At 37.1% G+C, this 21,447-nt stretch overlaps 3 protein-coding genes across 3 annotated transcripts; all 3 read left to right on the top strand.

Annotated features, from left to right (window-relative positions):
* The first annotated feature begins 8,182 nt into the window (after positions 1-8,182).
* LOC149256079 (uncharacterized) lies at positions 8,183-10,235 on the top strand. The gene has a single exon (XM_089455201.1). The coding sequence runs from the start codon at positions 8,268-8,270 to the stop codon at positions 10,233-10,235; it is 1,968 nt and encodes a 655-aa protein (XP_089311327.1). The 5' UTR covers positions 8,183-8,267.
* A 9,016-nt stretch (positions 10,236-19,251) lies between these two features.
* On the top strand, positions 19,252-19,809 carry LOC149256078 (uncharacterized). Its single transcript, XM_089455200.1, has one exon. It carries the CDS (start codon positions 19,252-19,254, stop codon positions 19,807-19,809), a length of 558 nt encoding a protein of 185 aa, XP_089311326.1.
* A 69-nt stretch (positions 19,810-19,878) lies between these two features.
* On the top strand, positions 19,879-20,355 carry LOC149256077 (uncharacterized). Its single transcript, XM_089455199.1, has one exon. It carries the CDS (start codon positions 19,879-19,881, stop codon positions 20,353-20,355), a length of 477 nt encoding a protein of 158 aa, XP_089311325.1.
* The last annotated feature ends 1,092 nt before the right edge of the window (positions 20,356-21,447 follow it).

The raw sequence follows: 21,447 nt of genomic DNA, 5'->3' as shown, positions 1-21,447 counted from the left end.
GACGAGTTGCGAGAAGTCCCAAGTGCGTACGAATTGCGGAGGGCACTGAGCTGCGTATGAAACGTGGGAAATTCTGCCCAGTGCGACGAGTTACGGAGGGTGAATCGACCTGGTGGGGTGGGCGTCTCTGCCTGGTGATGAGTTGCACGACACGAAAGACATGCACAAACCTAAACAAAGGTTGAAAGGTGGGCGTTATTGAATGAGGGCGACTTGAACTGGTGAGGTGGGCGACCTGACATGGGCAAGTCGAACTACTGAAAAATATGGAAAGTTTGCTAAGGGTAAATTTGGAGTTTCCTAGCAAGATTGTGATTGTATATGTATTTGTAAAATACTGAATTATTGATTATTGGGAAGAATCTAATCCAGGAGTTACCCCTCCCATTTAAAAAGAATGTAATCCGCTATGCATATTAATGATATGATGATGATGATGTAAATGTTATTTCGTTGTGTAAATGATGAATTCTTAGTAGAATTGAAGAAAAATAACTAAGTGTTGAATGTTAGGCATAGCCCATACTCATAAGTTTTGGTGAAAATAAAGTGGGTAGCGGTGCCGCACTTTCTTATGTGTGGTTGAAAGACCAGTGCCAGGATAGGGGTGTGATAGTTGGTATCAAAGATTGATTTAGACAAATCGAGATTCATTGATTGAACTGATACAACTGTACTTTGTGACAGTTGGTATCATAGCTCGAGATTCCGCAAGTTTTGAACGATTTGCAGACTGAATTGATACAACTACACTTTGTGACAGTTGGTATTAGGGGTTTATTTGCAGAAATGAACCAGATATACCTATGCTTTGTGACAGGTGGTATCAAACTTTCCGCAAGGCTTTGGAAAGTTTGAGAGGGACACTTGAAGGGTCAAGTTGAGCGATAAGAGAAGTTTATGGTCTCAACGAGATCACAAGCGAAGTTGATGGCTGATCAAGTGGAAGAAGCTCAATTAATGACGGGGGAAACTATCAGGGATGTCGAAATATTTTTCATGGACAAGGTAGTAGATAAAATGGAGGAACTAGCTTTTGAAGTGGCTTCAGTGAAGGCTGAATATGTTGAGATCAGGATATGACAACGAATTTTAAGGAAGACTTTGAAGACCTCAAATTTTGATACGAGTATACAGAATGGATGTATGCGCAAACAGAGAAAGAAGTCAAGGACATTGGAGCTGCGAGGGATCAAGGTTTGGAAGAAATATTGAAGTTGCAGAAGGAACTTGACAATGCTCGAAACGAGATAGTTGTTTTCAAGAAAGCAGTTGGGCAAGCTTCTGTTGGAGGAGTTTCCCATGTGAAGGTCAAAGAACCTGAATCTTATGATGGGATGAGGGGTGTGAAAGCTCCTGGAATTTTCTTATGGGATATGGAACAATACTTGGAGCATTTGGATATACCTAATGATGAGGCCAAAGTGAAAGTAGTTGCTCAATTCTTGATGAAAGATGCTAAGATGTGGTGGCAAAGGAAGATGGACTAGATTGCCAATGGTGAGGCAGTGGAAATCTCTTCCTGGGACAACATGAAGAAAGCTTTGAAGACTCATTTTATCCCACAAGATGAGACTTGGGATGCAAGGACGAAGATTAAATATATGAAGCAAACAGGAAGCCTACAAGCATATCAACGAGAGTTCTCGAGTGCAATCTTGGAGTTACCTAATATGGCGGAGAAAGACAAGGTATTCAATTTCATTATAGGATTGAAACCTTGGGCATACAATGAGGTGAAGAGGTAGAAGATTAAGACACTAGATGAAGCATTTGGGGCGGTTGATCGCTTGGTATAAAATTACGATGAAGGAACCAAAGAGAAAAACAACAAGACAGATAAATCGAAAGAGAATACTACAAAAGAAGAGCATTCGAGATCGAATGATAAATTGGAGACGAAAAATCCTCTGAACTATTAGATTTGGGAAGAATCACATACAGTGAATAATTGTCCTTCAAGACCAAAAGTGGAAGTTGTAGCACAAGCTGATACAAAGAAGAAAAAAGAATAAACTTCTGTTGGAGTGATGCATATTTTGGGAGCTACAATGGCTACAAAAGCGGTCTCACGATGAGATCCTGAAAGGAACAAACTGGAATATGTGGAGATGAAGATTGGGAATGGCATTATTCTCACAATGGTGGATAGTTGTGCAACTCATAACTTCATGAGTGAAGATATTGTGAGGAATATTGGGATGAAATTTATACTAGTTCAAGCATAGTGAATTCTCCACCAGATTTTGTGATCAGTGTAGCAAAAAAGGTTGATGTGAGCATAGGTGAATGGACTAGGAAAGTCGACTTCATGATTGTGCGGATAGATGACTATGAAGCTGTACTAGGTATGGAATTTATGAAACAGTTTGAAGCTATGATTGTACCTCACTTGAAGAAGTTGCACATTTGCGATGGGCATGATGATGATCCCATTAGTGTACCAACCATAGGAACTACGAAAAACGAATGTAAGTTGACAATGATGAATGTGGAGGAAGTCAAGCGAGATGAAGAATTCTATAAGAGGTTTTATTGTACAGAGGAAAAACTTATGGAGTAGTCACAAATGATTAGAGCATTGTCTGGTAGTATCTTGGATCTATCAAGCAGACTAGAGGCAGTGGAAGGAGTTGGATATGTTCGACCCGAGATTCAGTTTGAGAGTCGAGAAGCATACATGTAGATATTAGAGGTGGAAGATCCAGATAGGTGGATTGAACTATCAGCTAACGAAGAGGGAGAGCCTTCAGCCTCCACTTCCTCCCCCTCTTCTTAGACTGACATGGGATGAGGCTCATTCTTAGTTGCTCATGGTATTGAGTCTCCAATATTTTGTGTAGACATCTCGGGTGAGATGGACACGATTGACAATAGTGTGTAGAGATGAGTCATGATGATGTAGGAGCATGCATCCTTATGGAGGCGACGTATGGTTGGATTAGCTACCCAACAGGTCACCAACTTTGGCATATCGATGGCATGAGGCAGGTCAGAGGTGGACACATTTGGATACCCATATATATGGATTTGCAGTCTTAACAATGGTGGTTGCTAAGATGGTGTTGTCGAGAACTACAACCGTTTAAAGTGGGCAAGTATGTCACAACCATGAGCTGATCGTGCTCATGATGACGAGCGACAGTGGGAGACAAACTTCAATTACGTGCGATGAGTCGAGTTTACGATGAACAGGCTGTGATTTCAGTTAAACACGCCTTGAAAGGTGTCCGAGGGTGAGTTGTGTGAAGACAACTTGTGCGACAGTGCGACGAGTTACTTGGAGAGTCGAAAAACTGAGAAGTGGAAAATCAACTAAGTATGGGTGCACACACGACGAGTTTATATGAGGTGTCGAAAAACCAACGAGTTGGGTCGGCGGATCGTGGCGAATGCCCTGGGTGGGCCGACATGCGGAAACGAGCGAGTTGGTTAGCCGATGTCTTGTTTTGTATTTTTCATGGACCATTTGTGTGTTCGATCTAGGTAGGTCGACCAACCTTAACTCATAGAGGATGCCTATATATTGGAGATGGCGTGTTGGAGAAAGGCATCAACAAACTCAAGAAAACAAGCTTAGAGTTAACACTTAGGTTAACAAAGCGAATAGAAATTAGGCTTAGGCAAGGTGCAGATGGTGGATGGGCCGAAGTGCCAAGCCGAGGAAGGGTGGATGAGGTGTAGAAGGTTTGCGGTACGGAAGGTCTACAGTGCGATGAGCTACGAAAGGTATGCAGTGCGACGAGTTACGGAAGGTTTGTGGTGCGACAAGCTGCGGAAGGTCTGTGGAGGGCGCCGAGTTGCAACAAGATGGGGAAGGCAATCTGACCCGACGGGGTGGGCGCCTCTTCCTGGAAATGAGCTACGGAGGGCATTAGTGCGACGAGCTATGGGAAGTGGGGAGTGGGGATGAACTGTGGAGGGCATTGAGTTGCGGACGAGACGTGGGAAATTTTGCCTAGTGCGACAAGTTGCGGAGGGCGACCCGACTCGGCGGGGTGGGCGCCTCTGCTCAGTGATAAGCTGCATGATACGACAGACGTGGGCAGCCCTGAACGCAGGTTGAAAGGTGGGCATTGCTTAACGAGGGCGACTCGACCCAGTGAGTTGGGTGACCCGACACAGGCAGGCTGAACTGCTGAAAAATCTAGAAAGTTTGCTAAGGGTAAATTGGGAGTTTCCTAGCAAGACTGTGATTGTATATGTATTTGTAAAATACTGAATTATTGATTATTGGGCAGACTCCTATCTAGGAGTTGCCCCTCCCATTTAAAAAGAAAGTAAATTGTTGTGCATATTTATGATATACTGATGATGATGTAAATGTTATTTTGCTGTGTAAATGATGAATGCGTAGTAGAATTGAAGAAAAATAACTAAGTTTTGAATGTTAGGCATAGCCCGTATTCATAAGTATTGGTGAAAAGAAAGTGGTTAGCGGTGCTGCACCTTCCTATGTGCAGTTGAAAGACCACCACCATGATAGGTGCATGACCAGATAAGTTGTTGCATGGAGGAGGGAAAGAAATGATAGGTCACATACTAGTTTACCCTCGCCCGGAGAAGATTAGTTCACCACCTCGCCTGGATCCGCATTGTTCCACTGCGCTCAACATCACCCTTCCTCACTTCCTTATCATGGACACAACACTTACCAGCAACGCTCGTAAAGCGATTAACACAATGCCAAACCCAAGGCATAATGCTGCTGCCACCTCCTATGGGAGTATTAGCCACTTGCATATATGGAGCCACCGCACCTATCACCTCAAGCATGTGTAGGGTGGTGAGTTTGTACCCCAAGGCTCTTTGCATTTAACAACAATGATGGGAGTGTTGTCGAGCTCACAACTCGATCAAGGGAATATTTTAGTTTAATTTAATTTTATAACACTTTTTAAATTAAATCTAATTAAATAAAATAATTATTATAAATTAATGTAAACATTTTAACTAGGTTAAAAAATCATAATAATAATAAAATAATAAAAATAAAAATGGGCTATTGTATTGACCCATGGTATTGAGAACCCATGGTATTCATGTGGAATATGGCCTATTTAAAGGGAGAAATTAACCTAGCCCACATTCATCTTAACTTCAGATCTACCAAGTGCATAAAGGATCAAATCTCTTGATATAAAAACATCTTTTAGAGTGAAATGAGATTCGATCCCTCTTAGGGCTTGGTAGATGCTGGTAACCTTTAAAATTATTATACCGAGCCACTCTATAACCTAGTATAGGGTAGATATGTAGGTGTGAGAGTTGTTCTATAACCCAATATAGGGTAGATGTGTAGGTGTTACATATAAATATTTTTTAACTTCGTTTTTTATATTGTAATGTTGTTTTTATTAATAAAATTACAAAGAATATTTTAGATAAAAGAAAATCATAATATACATATACCACATACCCAAAAACAATGACTCATTTCAAAAAAAATTATAAATATTTTATTTTATTTTAATTTAATTTTATAAAAAAAAAAATAAAACTGAATAGTTACCATAAACAACCTATCACAAGAAGATTCACATCGATATTCACCTCATTTTACCATGAATATTATTAACTTGTCCTGAGGATGAACCACATTAGTTGGTTCGAAACATCCCAATCCTAATGATGTGATTAATCCGAAGACATTTATATATTATTAACTTGTAAAAAGTCTTCATTACAATACAATGGGCCAATACCATGGCTTATCAATACTACTTGCTGAAAAACCATAACTCATTTCAAAGTCAAAATATTTTAATTTAATTTTAATTTATAGCATTTTCTAAATTAAATATAACAACATCAAGCTATGGGGACATGTTGTATTGATGTAAAAGTAATGTCTTGTAAACATTTTGACTCGGTCAAAATAAAATAAAATTTAAGATTAAAATTAAAAAATTAACAATCATAATTATCAATAAAACATTTTTATTTGGAAAATTACATAAAAATAAACTTAAAATAATATAAAATTAATAATTAATAATTATAATTAATATTAATATTAAAACAAGTCTAGATCCATGTTAACTCTGGGTGTAACAAGCAAAAATGATCAAATCTCTTGATATGCAAACATCAAGTATGTCCAGAGGTTGTAATGCCTTGTGAAACGAAATCAAAATAAAATAAAATTAAAAATCAAAATTAAAAAAATAATAATGATAATTATCAATAAAACATTTATACTTTGTAAATTAGAAAAATAAAAATAAAATAATATAAAATATGAAATTAATAATAATTATTATAATTAAAATTAGAATTAATAATAAAACGATGCTAGATCCATCATAACTCCAGATCTAACAAGGTGAAAGGGATTAAATCTCTAGCAAAATGAGATTTGATCCCTCTCCACACTTGGTAAATCTAGAATTAAAATGGATCTAGGCTAGTTATTATTATACTTTTTAAATATATCACCCTCTCGAGACTTGGTAAATCTAGAATTAAAATGGGTCTAGGTAGTTATTATTATACTATTTTTTTTTATTTTTTACTTTTTATTTTATTTTTATTTTATTATTATTATTATTATTATTTTATTATTATTTTTTATTTATTTACTTATTAATTATTTATTTATTTATTTTTTCTTTAAGTTTGGGTGGAACTACATCATCATGTTGAATATATCACCTTCATATCAAAGAAAGCCTCAACAAAGCACCTATCATTGTATATCCAAGACCATGTAAACAAGTATTATTATTATACTCATTATAAACTCTTTTAATCGTTTTTCAAAATTTAATTTTATCTATTTTATAAATTATAAGTTTTAACTTATTCTTTTAAATTTTGGAGTCAAAGTGTTAGTTAAAATAGACTTTTTTATCTTACAAATAAAAGTTGGATATCTCAATTTGATATCTAATTTAAATATAATTTTAAAATTAAATTATTATTATTATTATTATATTTATTATAAAATCCAAATTCACTTTTCTATTTTTAAAATTTATAAAAATTTTAATTTCGCTTTGCTTATTTATTTACTTTTTTCCCATGAAAATCATTCTTTTTAAAACTCTTATTGAAATTTCTTCTTATGGACGAAGACAAGATTAAATTATCAAAAAAAAATCCAGAGATATTTTTTACCCCACAAAATACAATTCCATTACAACTCTTTAGACAAATTCCGTAGTGTTTTAATAATTATTATTATCTAATATCCAATTTTACAACGAGGCCTAAGCCAGACACCAAATTGGTGTATGAGACTGGCCTAAGCCACAACAAATACATGTATGAGACCCCTTGCTTGTGTTACAAGGGACATTGATTTGACTACTATGTCTACGAAGGCATACATACTCTACCTCTCTCTAGTTTAAACTATGACCTCGAAGAAACACATGCTCTTAACCATTAGGCCTACATAGTAGTGAAAATATGAGTGTGACCCACATGCAACCATGATCATGATAGCATAAAAGGAGAGTTTGCCACCCCTTAGGTTATGTCAATTGCCCATTCCCCAAATATTTGATAATGAGATGGAGATGGGCGCGATTGCCCATTCCCCAAATATTCGGCAATGAGACGGACATGGGCGGGGTCAAAAATTACCAAATATTTGATAATGAGATGGAGATGGGTGCGATTGCCCATTCCCCAAATATTCGGCAATGAGACCGACATGGGCGGGGTCAAAAATTACCAAATATTTGGGAAATCGGACCTTCCCATTGCCGAATATTCAGATTCGGCAATGAGATGGACATGAGCACGATAAAAAATGAGCAAATATTCATCCCATCCCAAATATTTCGATTAGGCAATGGATGGACATAGACAAAAAAAAAAAAAAAAAAAAAAAAAAATAAATAAATAAATTACCAAATATTCAAAAAAATCAGTCCATCCCATTACCGAATATTCGGGAAATCGAGATAAAACCAGTTTCTAACCTGACCAACAACATTGCGTGTGGAGAGCTGCCGAGAAATACGGCCATTAAAATATCTTTTTGGGGCTGGGATTTCGGCGAAAATCTATAAAAAGATGTAGCCTGAGGGTTAGACAACGCGCTGCCTATAAATCTAACGTGGTTTAAACGTTAAATTTGCATAATTCATTCGTGTAATTTGCATATTTCAATATGCGCTACGAGCAGCGGCCCAGACTGCCCAGGACGGACTACTGAAAAGAAGAGGGAACGCGAGGTGGGCATTATTGGTCTTTCTTCTCCATTCCGCGACTTAAACGAATTCAGTTTATTCTTCATTAATTGCCTCCGAGTGGAAATGTCTGTCCAACAACAGGAAGGCATAGTCATGGCTCCTGTGGTTCCTAATGCTCGTATTACTGGGCTTGCCTTTGTGAACGATTATTACAAGGTTCTTGTTCTGCGTCCTGAATTGCTATACAAATTTTACAAGGATTGTAGCATGCTTAGTCGCCCAGCCCCAAATGATCATATCCTCAAAGGAACCGCTGTGGTGAACCAGCATTTAACGTCTCTAGACTACGGTGCCGTAAAGGTCGAGATCAAGACAGTTGACTCGCAGCCATCTTACAACAATGGAGTATTCGTTCTGGTAAGTGGGTTAGTTACCTTTAAAAACAATAAAACAACCCCCTTCACTCAATCCTTTTTCTTGGCTCCTCAGGAAAATGGATACTTCGTTTTGAATGATATCTTTAGGTACGAGGGTGAAAACTCAGATCAGCCAAAGAAAAATTTTGTGTTGATAAATGGTTGCATTGTAGAGCAACATGCAGCCAGATCTGATATTGCCTCACAGCCAGTTTTCAAGTCTGAAGCAGTAGCTCAAGATCTGAATAGTGTGATTAAGCAACCCACAACAGTGGTGGAGGAGACTGCTCCTGTTCTTGAGAAGGTACACATGCAACAAAAATCTAGGGAAGTCCCAGAGGGCTCAACAGGCCAAAAAGTGTCAGCAATTGAACATGTTAACAATGAAGGGCCATCTGCCCCTGCTCAAGGAACTCCAGTTTTAGTCCAACATGCACCAGAAAAGTATCATGCCTCAATGGCTATAGAAAATGCAGCGTCATCCACTGTTGCAGTTGAGAAACTATCTCTTGGGATAGCTACTGCTAGGGTTGTATCAAGTTCTGCTCAAAGCCAAGCGACTAATTCCACTTCCAGTCAGCCAAAGGCATCTTCTACAAATGAACCCTTAATTTCTAGTGCTGCCAATATGACAGATAATTCTAGGGTTTTACCAAGTGCTGCTCAAAGGCAGGCAACTAGTTCCACTTCCAGTCAGCCAAAGGCATCTTCTGCAAATGAACCCTTAAGTTCTAGTACTGTTAATATGACAGATAGAGCTAGGGTTGTACCAAGTTCTGCTCACAGTCAAGCATCTAATTCCACTTCCAGTCACTCAAAGGCATCTTCTGCAAATGAACCCTTAAATTCTAGTGCTGTCAATATGACAGATAATGCTAAGGTTGCATCAAGTTCTGCTCAAAGTCAATCATTTAATTCCACTTCTAGTCAGTCAAAGGCATCCTCTGTAAATGAACCCTTAATTTCTAGTGCTGTCCATATGACAGATACTGCTAGGGTTGTACCAAGTTCTGCTCAGAGTCAGACAACTAATTCCACTTCCAGTCAACCAAACAGATCTTCTGCAAATAAACCCTCAAGTTCTACTACTGTCAATAGGACAGAGAAAGCTAGGGTTGTACCAAGTTCTGCTCACAGTCAAGCAACTTATTCCACTTCCAGTCAGCCAAAGGCATCTTCTGCAACTGAACCCTTAAGTTCTAGTACTGTCAATATGACAGAAAAAAGAACCAGAGAAGAAAGTGGGTGCGCTATTTTTATCGATAACTTGCCTGTGAATATTACCACTCGTCAAGTAGAGGATGAGTTGAAGCAGTTTGGGGCAATTAAGCCTTCTGGGGTTCAAGTCAGGAGTAGGCAAGGAGATGAAGGCAGTTATGCTTTTGTTGAATTTGAGGTAGCAACTTCAGTCCAAGCTGCAATTGAGGCAACCCCTACTCTAATTGGTGGCCGTCAACCATTTATCAGGGAGAAACGTCCTTTCAGAGAAGGATTCAGAAATGATGGGACGAGAGGACGTGGTGGCTATTTTTATAGGAGTGGAAGAAGTGATTTTATGAATAGTGAAGATCGAGGAGGTTCTTTATCTGGAGGAGCTGCTGACAGGTTTTATGAAAAAGGAAAAGGTGGAAGAGTTCGCGTAATTAGCAGCAGTGGGCTAAAGCCTAGGATATGATCTTTTGATGCATGATGTGTACAACCCAAGCAATAAATTGGTTGGGTTGCTCTTAGGTAATTTCACCAGTTTAATATTTTTTATTACCTCTTCTATTATGGAGCTGGACTCGGCACTGGCACTGGCACTGGACGTTCCTTCTTTTGTAGTAGATTTGTTCGGATTCATATTAGAAAATCCAAGGTTGCCCATTATAATCCATTTCCTCTTAGAGCCTGATACTGACTTGTCAATATGATAGCAAATACATTAAATTTGGTGATACACGACACGTTTTTTCTAATACTTGTATCTGAACTCGAATTTTTGTCAATCAGGATATTGTAATGCAATCCTTGGCACTGCACTTACTGTTTGTCTGTTTCTTTTTGGGAAAGTCAAAGGATTATATTCAAAAGTTTAGGTTCTGGTCATCATATGTAGATGGTTTAATTTATATATTTGAATCTCACTTCGTAAAAATCTTTGTTTTATAAAAATGGTAGAAAACGTTTGTGGTTAGAAAGTTAATGCATTATATTTAGAAATTTAGCTCTGCGTCAATCATATGTGGGATGGTTTAATCTATATTATTGGATTTCATTCTCAATATTTTCTTATGAAATTTGAATTAATTTGACTAGATAGTTATAAAAGCAGAATCCACTCTATATAGAAATAAGGAGGAGGAATTTTAGAAATTCACTCAAGGAAAATTTGGATTTGTTGAAACAAATTAAGAACCAAAGTGTTTTTGGGTTCATATTTTATGAACCAAAAGTGAAGACATGCTAGATTGGGAAGGTTGTTTATGGAAGAACTTTTGGCACAATTTTGGGAATTTTTTTTGCCCATCATTTTTGTAGAAGTTTGGATTCTAGGTTATTTCTGGAAAAGCTTTTGGCACAGTTTTTGAAGTTATTTTTGCTGTATTTTTGTAGAAGTTTGGATTATATCTTTGTAGCAATTCCTTATTGATTTTTCATGTAAATAAAATAAGACCAAGGTGATGCAACATGTATTCCAAGTTGAATGGTGGGGAAAACATTATAGTGTACCTCACTTATGGTTTACTTATGGTTATGGAAATATAGCTATGGAATTGACAAAGGCCTTGACAAAGCAAAAGAGACAATAATTGACATTTAATTATGAAAATAAAGGAAAGTAAGAGAAAAGGGAGAGGAAGAGACAAAGACATGCATGAGCGAGAAATAAGAAGAAAAATAAAGAAAATATGGGACTCAATGATAAAAGGCTTCATAAAATTAATTGCTAGCTTTTTGACAGTTTTAGGTGGAGCTCTTGTTCTCTCTCTCTCTCTCTCTCTCTCTCTCTTACACTCTTGCACGCTTAGAGCATTCATAGAGCATGCTTAGAGTGCTCTAGTATTCAATTGGATTTGGGGGAAGCAAGCAAAGGACAAGGAAGGAATTAGTGGGCAGTGGAAGGAAAGGTTGGATTACCAGTTACAGCACGGATATTTTGTAGGTAACATGTTGAATATGTGATTTCCCTGTTGGATTACGGATGCATGTTGCATGTCATTCTCTAGTTATGTGATGTCATTTGCGTGGAGATTTGTCTGGTTTAACAGTGGTTTCACCTTTGCCTTGTCATTTCAGAGAGAGCCAAGGTGTTGGGGGTCTCCTACTTGTTTTTTGATTGATTCTCAGGTTCCCTATGATTGTGGGTTGGAAAAAATGCTCTAGAGCTTTGTAGCATCTTGGGTTGCGTTACTAGTTCACGCATCTTATAGTTTGGGAAAAACGCTTTCAAACCTTATGGCCTGAGTTATTAGTCCCTTGATTCGCAATTGGAGCAAACGCTCTCGAGCCTTGGAACGTTGTGGATCACGTTACTAGTTTCTAGAGCGTTAGACAGCTTGGATAGGGACTGCTCGATTGGTGTTAGTGATTCCAAGACTGTAGAGGTGGAATCATTGAGGGCTGAGGTGGTTTGGCCTTTGGAATCCCTAGTTGGTTTTTTTTGGATCAACTCTTACAATCCCATATTCATGCTTGGAATATGCCGTCACGGTGACTGGCTAAAAGATAGATTTGGTTCAACCCAATATTTGGTTTGGTGGTACGTAAAATTCCCTAACTTGGTTGGAATTTTCATATGTTAATAAGAGTTATTTTCCTTTTGTAATCTATGACAACTTGTGTTGGTTGTCATGTTGATATGACGATTGGTTTTCCATGGTTTCTATTCTAGTTATTTCTTAGTTATGTATCTGGTTATATCATGTATTATATCTATGACTCTTGTGAGGCTTTGATAAGTTATTAAATGAATGCATGGACTAAAAAGTGCTATTGCAACTAGCTAGAGAGGGCATAGAGCCTTCTTGGTGATTCTTAGATGAAGACTATTACTTTATGATCACATATCCATTCATGACATGTAGCACACACATTTACCATATGTTTGTCGAAATGTCTGTTATGCATTAGAAATCTCTGTGTCAACTTCTTGCTTGAGTTTTGATTGATTGGCTTTGTCATTATCTTCGATTGCATTCTAGAAAGTTACAGGGAGTTTTGGGAGTGGTCTAGAGGACAACCTGGGAAAGTGGCTCAAATCTCAAAATCGCATGCTTAGAATTGGAGCTTTTGGGTCATAACCGCATGGAAGTAGGCTTATGAGTGCGGTTATAGACTCATAACCACATGCATGTAATCTTATGGGTGCGGTTGGGCTATTAGGTAAGTGAAAATGAGTTCCATATTAGGGATTGATCATCTGAGGTGGTTATTTGGCTCTTGAGTGGTTTGTAGTCCCCGAGGAATGTCAAAAATGTTTTAGTGTGTAGGCCCCACCTCCATAACTAGAACTTGGAGGTCGACTCATATCATAGTGACACTCATCTCATGTTTACACTTGCTAGATGTGAAATTGGGTAAATGTGGGATGGGGTAGTTACAATCTTGAAGTTATTCTTGTAGAAGTTTGGAGAAGATATTGACGTTATTCTTGTAGAATTTTGGAGTATATATTGAAGTCAATCTTGTAAAATTCCTAAAGTCGATCAGAGTTACCTTTTGAGGTAGATGAATAGTATTTTCAAAGGAAATATTCCTTAGGGAAATTTGATCTACTAAAATCACAATGTGAGGACCGTTCTAAGACATATCTAAATAATTGGTTCAAAGTATCAATTATAATCTATTTTGTTTCATTGAAGGCTAGACTTACAATGGCATACATACTAGAGGAGATATGAAGTTGAATATGTTTAGGTGAAGAAAACATTGATTGTATATTGTTATATTTGGGTCACTATCCTGTACATAAGCCAAAGAGTTGTGTTCTTTCTTTAATTGTTGAGCGTGGTAATGTAGTGATAGGGAAGGAAATTGTAGCTTCCTTCAGTAGGTTGTCACTTCATTCTAGTTGTAGCTGGTATACTGAAATTTGTAGCTTCTCTTTTAAAATAATAAATTGTTAATATATTTCATGTGTACTCCTCATATGATTTGAGTGGGAAATTTAAATTGGCAAATTTTGAAGTATGTTACATATTGTCACTTTGCAATAAAAAAAATTATTTCATCATGTTAATGACAGTTTCTATCATCTCAAAAATTATTTCATCATGTTAATGACAATTTCTATCATCCGTTAGCTCTTTGTAATTTCTTAAGGCTGTGAAAGAAATTGCAAAGGTAACCACATAACCACTTTTAAGTGTAGAAGCTAGCCCTTCTAGATTAAGAGAGGGATCTCTCTATCAGATTTAGCTTTGTTTACTTGGTAGGGTTTTAGGCTAGTTGTGAAAGTAAGAAGCACTTCCCCACATAAATATTAATACAACTTTCTTGTATTAATGCAAATGGCCACTAAATCTCAGTGATCAACTTTACAATTATGGTAGTCTTTATGAGTACAACTCCCAACCTTTTTTGTATTACAAATGAAACAATATATAGAATAAAAACTCTCCTAAACTGTTACAATAATTCTGGAATAAAATCTTAATAATAACTAAAAATACAATAATATCTCCAATTTATTTGCTGGAAACATTGAATTGTTTGCAAGTATCTTGTAGTGAAATCTAGATTTGGTTATCTAAATGCTAGAAATCTGTAAAAAGGTCCTCAATCTGCTGATCTTCTACTGCTAGGTGTCTTAGACCGATCTTCATGCCCTTGAAATCTCGAAAAAGGTTGAAACTGTCTTCACAAAATCAACTAACTACCGTCTTTAATTTGATTGCTCTGCCTATTAGTTTTATTTCAGTCGTTCTTTCTTTTCATAATATTTTGAATAATTTGTTTTGTCACAAACTATTTGGAAAAAATAATATATTTTAAATAATATTTCCAAATATTTTGATGAAATTCATAATTCAAATATCAAAGTATTTATTTGAATGATTTATAAAACCATCTTATTTTCAAATCTATGTGTTGTTTCCAAAATCCATGTCTTGTTTTCTCTACCCATGGATTTTGAAACTCATGTGTTGTTTTAAAAAACCATGTCCTTTTTGTCCTTTTACATTTCTTTGTAAATTCATTTCATACATGTAAATTTCCTTTTACTCATGTAAATCTTTGGATGGATTTTCAAAACCACGTGTTTTTTTTACTTCTCATGGATTACCCAAACCATGTGTTGTATAGCAAATGATAAAAAGAGGGTATAAAAGGTGGATTGATGAAACATGACAGTTTGACGTTGAGTCGGAGAAAAAAGATCCTTAGTGTCCAAATTAGCACTCTTAGGTTGAGTTGCAATGGTGCTATCGCACTCGAAATTGCCAAAGAAAAAAGGTCTTCTTTGAGACATTGATCAAAAGAAGAAACAAATTGACCTGGAGTTGCTCAGGATGTCGGCGGGTGACGTGAATTGTTGTGTAGCTAGACAAAAGTCGAGTTGGAGCCACCATGTGCTTAAGAGACTCCATGAGCTTGCCTCGAACTGATCTCCTCTGGCTGGGTCTGGGGGCAAGAAGAGGGGGCATTGGTCACAGGCGGAGTTTTAATGGGCACAACTAGAGCTGGGGGAGATTTGCGATTGGGAGGGGGGGATGAATTTATAGGAGGGAATTGTGTAAGGGACACAACTAAGCAAGGAACGTTGGGAGGGTAATCAATGCACAGGTCCCTACAAGCTAACTGCTTCAAGGAGGTGGGTGAGTGGCAAAGGAGCACAGAGAGCTCAACGATTCGATGGGTGGCTTTGTCCTCGATGTCTTCCCATTGTCTCTATTGTCGGGCTAGAAGGTTGCGAGTGCCAAGAGGGACGAGTGCCCATGGCACATTTCCTCTTCCTCCATGGCCATGACGTTCCTATAGATATGTTTTGGAATGCAATGGTCAAACAAGGTGGCAATGGAATTATTGTCTAGGGTGGTTGGGGTTCTCCCTCAATCTTGTCCATGCCATGGGAAACATCCTTTCCCTTTGTCATCACTAATGATTAAAATGTAGGTGCAGGTGGGTGTAATAACAACGCGATGTAGAGTGGAGCTGAGTGGAAGGGCAAGCAGCTAGAGAAGGAATGGCAGGGAGGTCAGGTCACGGCGGGGTAAAAAACTTGGTAACAAGCAAGGTGATCCTCGCAAACTAAGGCGATTCGATGAATGGAGTAATTAGGCCAGAAAAATTTCATGTGAAACTAGATGCCCTCCATGTGATAGAAACCATCAGTTGGCTAGGATGGTCGCCCTCTGGTCACCCAGATCCAGGGATGAGAGGTCTCATTGATCCATACTTAAGCATTCAGGAAACTAGTCTAGGAGGTTCTCTATACAGGTGACCAACATGTTAGCAGTTGATGAGCTTTGATGCCTTTGGTGGCTAGAAAGTCAGCGAGGACATTGGCTTTGTGCTTCACATGTGAGAAAATAATGCCTTCTTGGGGAGTCAAAATGTGGGCTAGATGTTGAACGTGGTAGTCAATCTGCCAACCCACAGCTTGCCTAGTAGGAGGAGATCCATTAATGATTTTGCTGGCCATGTTGATAGTGATCTTGGAGTCTCCTTTAGCAATGAGAGGGAGAAGGTGATTACTATGAGTGATTTGGATTCTTGCAATGAGCGAGTGTCATTTCCGTTGATTAGAAACTTGATATTTAAATTATAATGGTAGGCTCACTTTGGAAAATTTTATAGTTATATTTCGAAGTTTAAGACTAAGTTAACTTTAATATTGCTGGGAAAAAATATTTTTCTAATTATATTATGTTGTTATTAAGCTTATGTGAGATTTAATTGTATAATTTTAATTCATGCAATTGGTTCTCATTCTCAACTCTTCTCATGAAATTTCAATTTAATCTATATGATTACTTTACTCTAAAATTTGAACCAATGATAAAAAAATATACTTCGAAGTAAAGGATGTAAATAAATTACTATATATTTAATTTCAACAAAAGCATTATATTTATTTTAAACAATTTTACTTTATTGTAACATTGGTTAATAATTAGGTCACTTACTTTTTGGCTAAATATAGTTCACTTACTTTTTAGCTAAATATAATTCAATATAAATATTACTCAAAGTTATTGATAATATATTTTAACTATATACATTTTTAGAAAGTAAGTAATTATATATATATATATATATATATATATATATATATATATATATATATATATATATTAAATATAGAAATAAAAATAAAAATAAGTGTGGCAGGATGTTATGTATTTAAATAAATAAATTGATATATGAAGTAGAGAAGTCAATTGCTTACTAAGGGATATGGGCTTGCATAAATTTTTGGTAGGTAGTAACCACCAAGGTTGGAATTTCAAAAGAGACTTGTCAAATTTGACATTTTTCACAGTTCCAGACCTGTTGTTTTCATAGTTTCAAGCCAGAATTTTGTGGGTTTTGTAATTTTTTAACTGTATTTGATAGGCAAATCACCTCATGAAAGGAAATTTTCCCGTCAAATTCCAACCCTGGTAACGACTACTAAGTTGGCACATTTACACTTTTACTTCTATATGTTAAAGCATTGAAGAAAACATATATAATGGTAGGTAGTAAATCTCTATAGGTATATTTATTTCTATCTTATTTTTATTCAATTTTTATGAAAACACATGCTTAAAATATGGTGAACAATAAATAGTGGAAAATTGGTTATCTACCTATGTATGAGCTATTTTTAAAGATTTTATTTATGGAGCTTAACAATGAAAAATCATTGCACAAATATTTAAAAATTATGGCATAAATATTTCAACTACTAGTTATGCACATATCACTTATATTGTCCCTTCAAAATTATGATCCAATCAATAACATTAAAAAATAAATAGTCATTTTTCAAAATTAAAAAGTGCAACTCCAAATACAAATGTGGATGTCATTGGTGTTGTTACCTCCACGTCACCTGCATCAACAATTCGACGAAAAGATGGAAGTGAAACATTAAGGAAAACACTCATACTAAAGCACAAGTTAGGTTTTAGCATTGATGTAACATTATGGGGAGACCATTGTGACTATATAAGACAAAATCTTTCTGAATTCTACTCTTTCGACAACCCACCAATTCTTGCAATCAAAGGAGGTCACGTGTCTGAATTTAATGGCACCACAATAGGGACGATACCAATGAGCACTCTCACAATAAATCCACAAGTTGACGAAACTCACCAACTACATGCATGGTTCCGTGAAACCGGCTATAGCTCTTCTTCTCCATCTTTGAGCAGAAACTATGGTGTTGCTTCGAAACATGCCCTACCACGAAAGACGTTTCATGAAATTGCTGGCATGTAACCCTCTGATAAAGCAATCTGGGTTTCTGTTCGAGCAACAATTACTGCTCTTCATATGGACGACTTCTACTTTCTAGCATGTCCACTAGATTTCAATGGAAAACAATGCATGAAGAAGGTTGTGGAGCATTCTAACAATCTTTGGCATTGTACAAAATGTAACGGTGACTTCCCAGAATGTGACTACCATTACAAACTTAAAATATAGCTACATGACCACACCGAGAATCTACAGAACGTCACAGTTTTCAATGATGCAGGGAACGAGCTCATGGGCATCACGGAAAAAGACCTATTCCTACTTTCTATCGAACCAACTGATCTACAGGAAATTTGTGGCCGGATTTCAGGGCACCGCTTCCAGCTAACACTTTCCATTAAAACAGATTACTTCAACGGTGTTCAACGCTTGCAACCAATACTGATCAATTCAAAAGAAATTCAATATTCCTTTGCATGCAAGGAAGCACTCACTGACATTCAAGCAATGTCCGCTTCAAAACGACCTATTATTCGCTGCCTTTGACCTTTTTCTTAGGGCTTCATCTACCACGCCTGTTTGTACATAAACAAACATTTCCACACAACTAATTGTCTCATCTTATTGTAAATTACACACCCATGTTATTATGATGCACCCTGTAGTTTTCAGTGCAAATACTCTCTTCCAGTCATTCCAACATATGTATGTTTCCCATTTACATTTTACATAATATAGATATCAACATTTGTCAAGAGTGACTACATATGTTTCTCGTTCATTGTGTACATGCTATTTATTGATCCCTTGCTTGCTAAGCTATTCATTTTATCGCTCAAACATGTCAAACAAAACAAACTTGAAGAAGAAGGGAACGAAATATTTTTACTCTTGTTTCTCTCCTCTCAATGATAGATGCTGAAATAACATATGATTTCATATCATTCCTAATTGCATGTTTTCCCTTCTACCTAATCTACCTACCTTCACCGATGTTGAAATAAAAAAATGAGATACCAAACATGCACTTCAAAACCACTGGTTTTCCACACTTGATGGCTTTCACCACTGTTTTTTCACACTTCAAAACCCCTTCACCAAAATCCCCACTCAAAATCATCGTACAAGGAACAACTGGCACAGGAAAATCCCATTTGATTAAATGTCTGCACCAAGCATTTGTGGAAAACTCGCCAGCCAACAAAAACCCTTTATTGTTACTTGCACCAACCATCGTTATAGCTTTCAACATAAATGCCCTCACAATTCACTCTGCCCTTCGTATCCCTATCCAGACAATGCATCCTCTCGAAGGCCAGCCGCTCCTACACCTGCAAGAGCAACTCCGTCATGTAGAATACATCCTCATTGATGAAATGAGCTTCATTGGTCCAAAAATGCTTTCTTGCATTGACGATCGTCTAAGACAGGCATTCCCTCTTCATCGGAATGCACCATTTGGTAATCGTTCAATTATCCTTGTCGAATATTTAGGCCAACTACCACCTGTAAAAGACATTCCTTTATACGCTGGGACATTGCGTGGCACTGCACTTTGCCGCAGCTTCGACATATTCATAACACTTTCAACCATTTTCCGTCAACAAGGAGCTAGCCCGTCCCAGGTTGCTTTCCGGCAAATACTTGCAAATCTTAGGAATGGAATATCTACACTTGAAGATTGGCAACACCTAATGTCAAGAACAAGTTCATCTCTTACACATGAAGAGAAATGCACATTCGACGAGTCCATGCACCTATTCGCAAAAAACAACGCAGTTGTCTTGCATAATAAGAAAATGCTCAAAAAATTGAACATCCCAGTAGCACTTTGCTCTGCGGAACAGCAAAGGTAGAAAACTCCTACTACAACAGAAGATGAGCACCTGCCTGCAAAGGTGCTCTTATGCAGTGAATAAAAAGTTATGCTCACCAGCAACTTATGGGTACATGCAGGCCTTGTCAATGGCGTGGTTGGGAAGGTCATCTCAATATTTGATTCAATTGACTCAAATCCCCCAGCATTACCATCTTTTGTGGTTGTTGACTTTCGACAATACAGAGGAACACCGTGGGACATTTCACACCCAACATATGTACCCATTCCTCCCATCACAAGGGGTACACGTCATCAGATACCACTTCAAATGGCATGGGCTTTAACGATACACAAGTCACAAGGAATGACATTAGACAAAGCAACAGTGGACATCGGCACCAGAGAACGACAAGGGCTAACATTCACTGAAATTTCAAGAGTGCGGTCACTAGCAGACATACACATCAATCCAGCATTCCCATTCTCCCGCATTGCACAAATGCACAAGAATCCATATCTTAAGCATAGACATCAAGAGGAATCATTCCTTGCATCAAAATCTATTCAGGATAATACACTTTAACCAATCGTACAACCTGTCTTCTAGAATTACCCACATGGTAAACACCACTCACTACATAATGAAGTTTCACATAGATTTGCTTGCTATTACATTTAGTTTCATATGATTTTATACTCGTTTGGGATCATTAATTTATTTTGAATATTCAAACAAAATCGTCAAACATATTCATTGTCACTTACAATGTTTCCTTTTTGGATGGCAACAGGTATGAATACATGCTACCTACGAAGATTGTATGAGTGTTGTGAAGAAATTCAGCAACAAGAACTTACGCTACAAGATATGTAGACAAGGATCCTGCCACAACAATCAATGCCACTTTATCATTTGCGCCCAGCCATTAAGTTGTTAAATAAAATAAGGAAAATACTTAAGATAACAATTCACATCCATGAAAGGGATGCACACAGGCAAATGCGCCATCAATTGCAGGAACAGCTCACACAATATGGCACCACAATAAACACTAATTGGTGTTGCCGATGCCATGGCCCATCATGCATATATGATTAGCTACTCATTCTCAATTACATCTCTACATAATAGAATCCTTTTATTGTACATATGTTTAGAAGCCAACAAATACTTTCATTGTATATATGTTTAGTTATATCTTAACAAACACATCTCCATGTCTAGAGTGACTTGTCCCTGTCGACTTCAGGGTCTTCAAACTATTATGGATGTTGAGCATTTTAGCTCTGGACCAAACTCTGTTGTTTTGTTCTTGTTTTGCTAAGATCTATTTATGCAAATCATGGAATTACAGTGTTTAAATTTCTCTTTATAGTTTACAGTGGTTATATTCTCCACAGAGTTTTGTATGACTGTGAATGTAATCAGTAAATAGGTTGGGCGTTTTCCTTTTCCTTGTAGTATACATATATGCATTTTGGTATTTTATGGCTAAACACTTGGTCTGAAATAGTTCTGCAACCATCTCTCGCATGTTCGGCATGTAAATAATTCCATTTCTAAAGAGATCATCAACTATTTGGTGAGTCATACTTCAGGCATCTGTAATTTGTAATGTCTATCAAACTGCTTGAGGCGAACTTGGGACCTCTCTATGGCAGATCTCTGCACTAT

The sequence above is a fragment of the Pinus tabuliformis genome, chromosome 7 (genome assembly GCF_031772625.1).
Source record: "Pinus tabuliformis cultivar Carrire ecotype Pingquan chromosome 7, CPIR1, whole genome shotgun sequence".
NCBI lineage: Eukaryota > Viridiplantae > Streptophyta > Pinopsida > Pinales > Pinaceae > Pinus > Pinus tabuliformis.
This window is presented reverse-complemented; position numbering and strand designations above follow the sequence as displayed.

Coding starts and splice junctions, on each gene's coding strand:
- LOC149256079 (XM_089455201.1), top strand. CDS start 8,268: ATGTCTGTCCAACAACAGGAAGGCATAGTCATGGCTCCTGTGGTTCCT.
- LOC149256078 (XM_089455200.1), top strand. CDS start 19,252: ATGCATCCTCTCGAAGGCCAGCCGCTCCTACACCTGCAAGAGCAACTC.
- LOC149256077 (XM_089455199.1), top strand. CDS start 19,879: ATGCTCACCAGCAACTTATGGGTACATGCAGGCCTTGTCAATGGCGTG.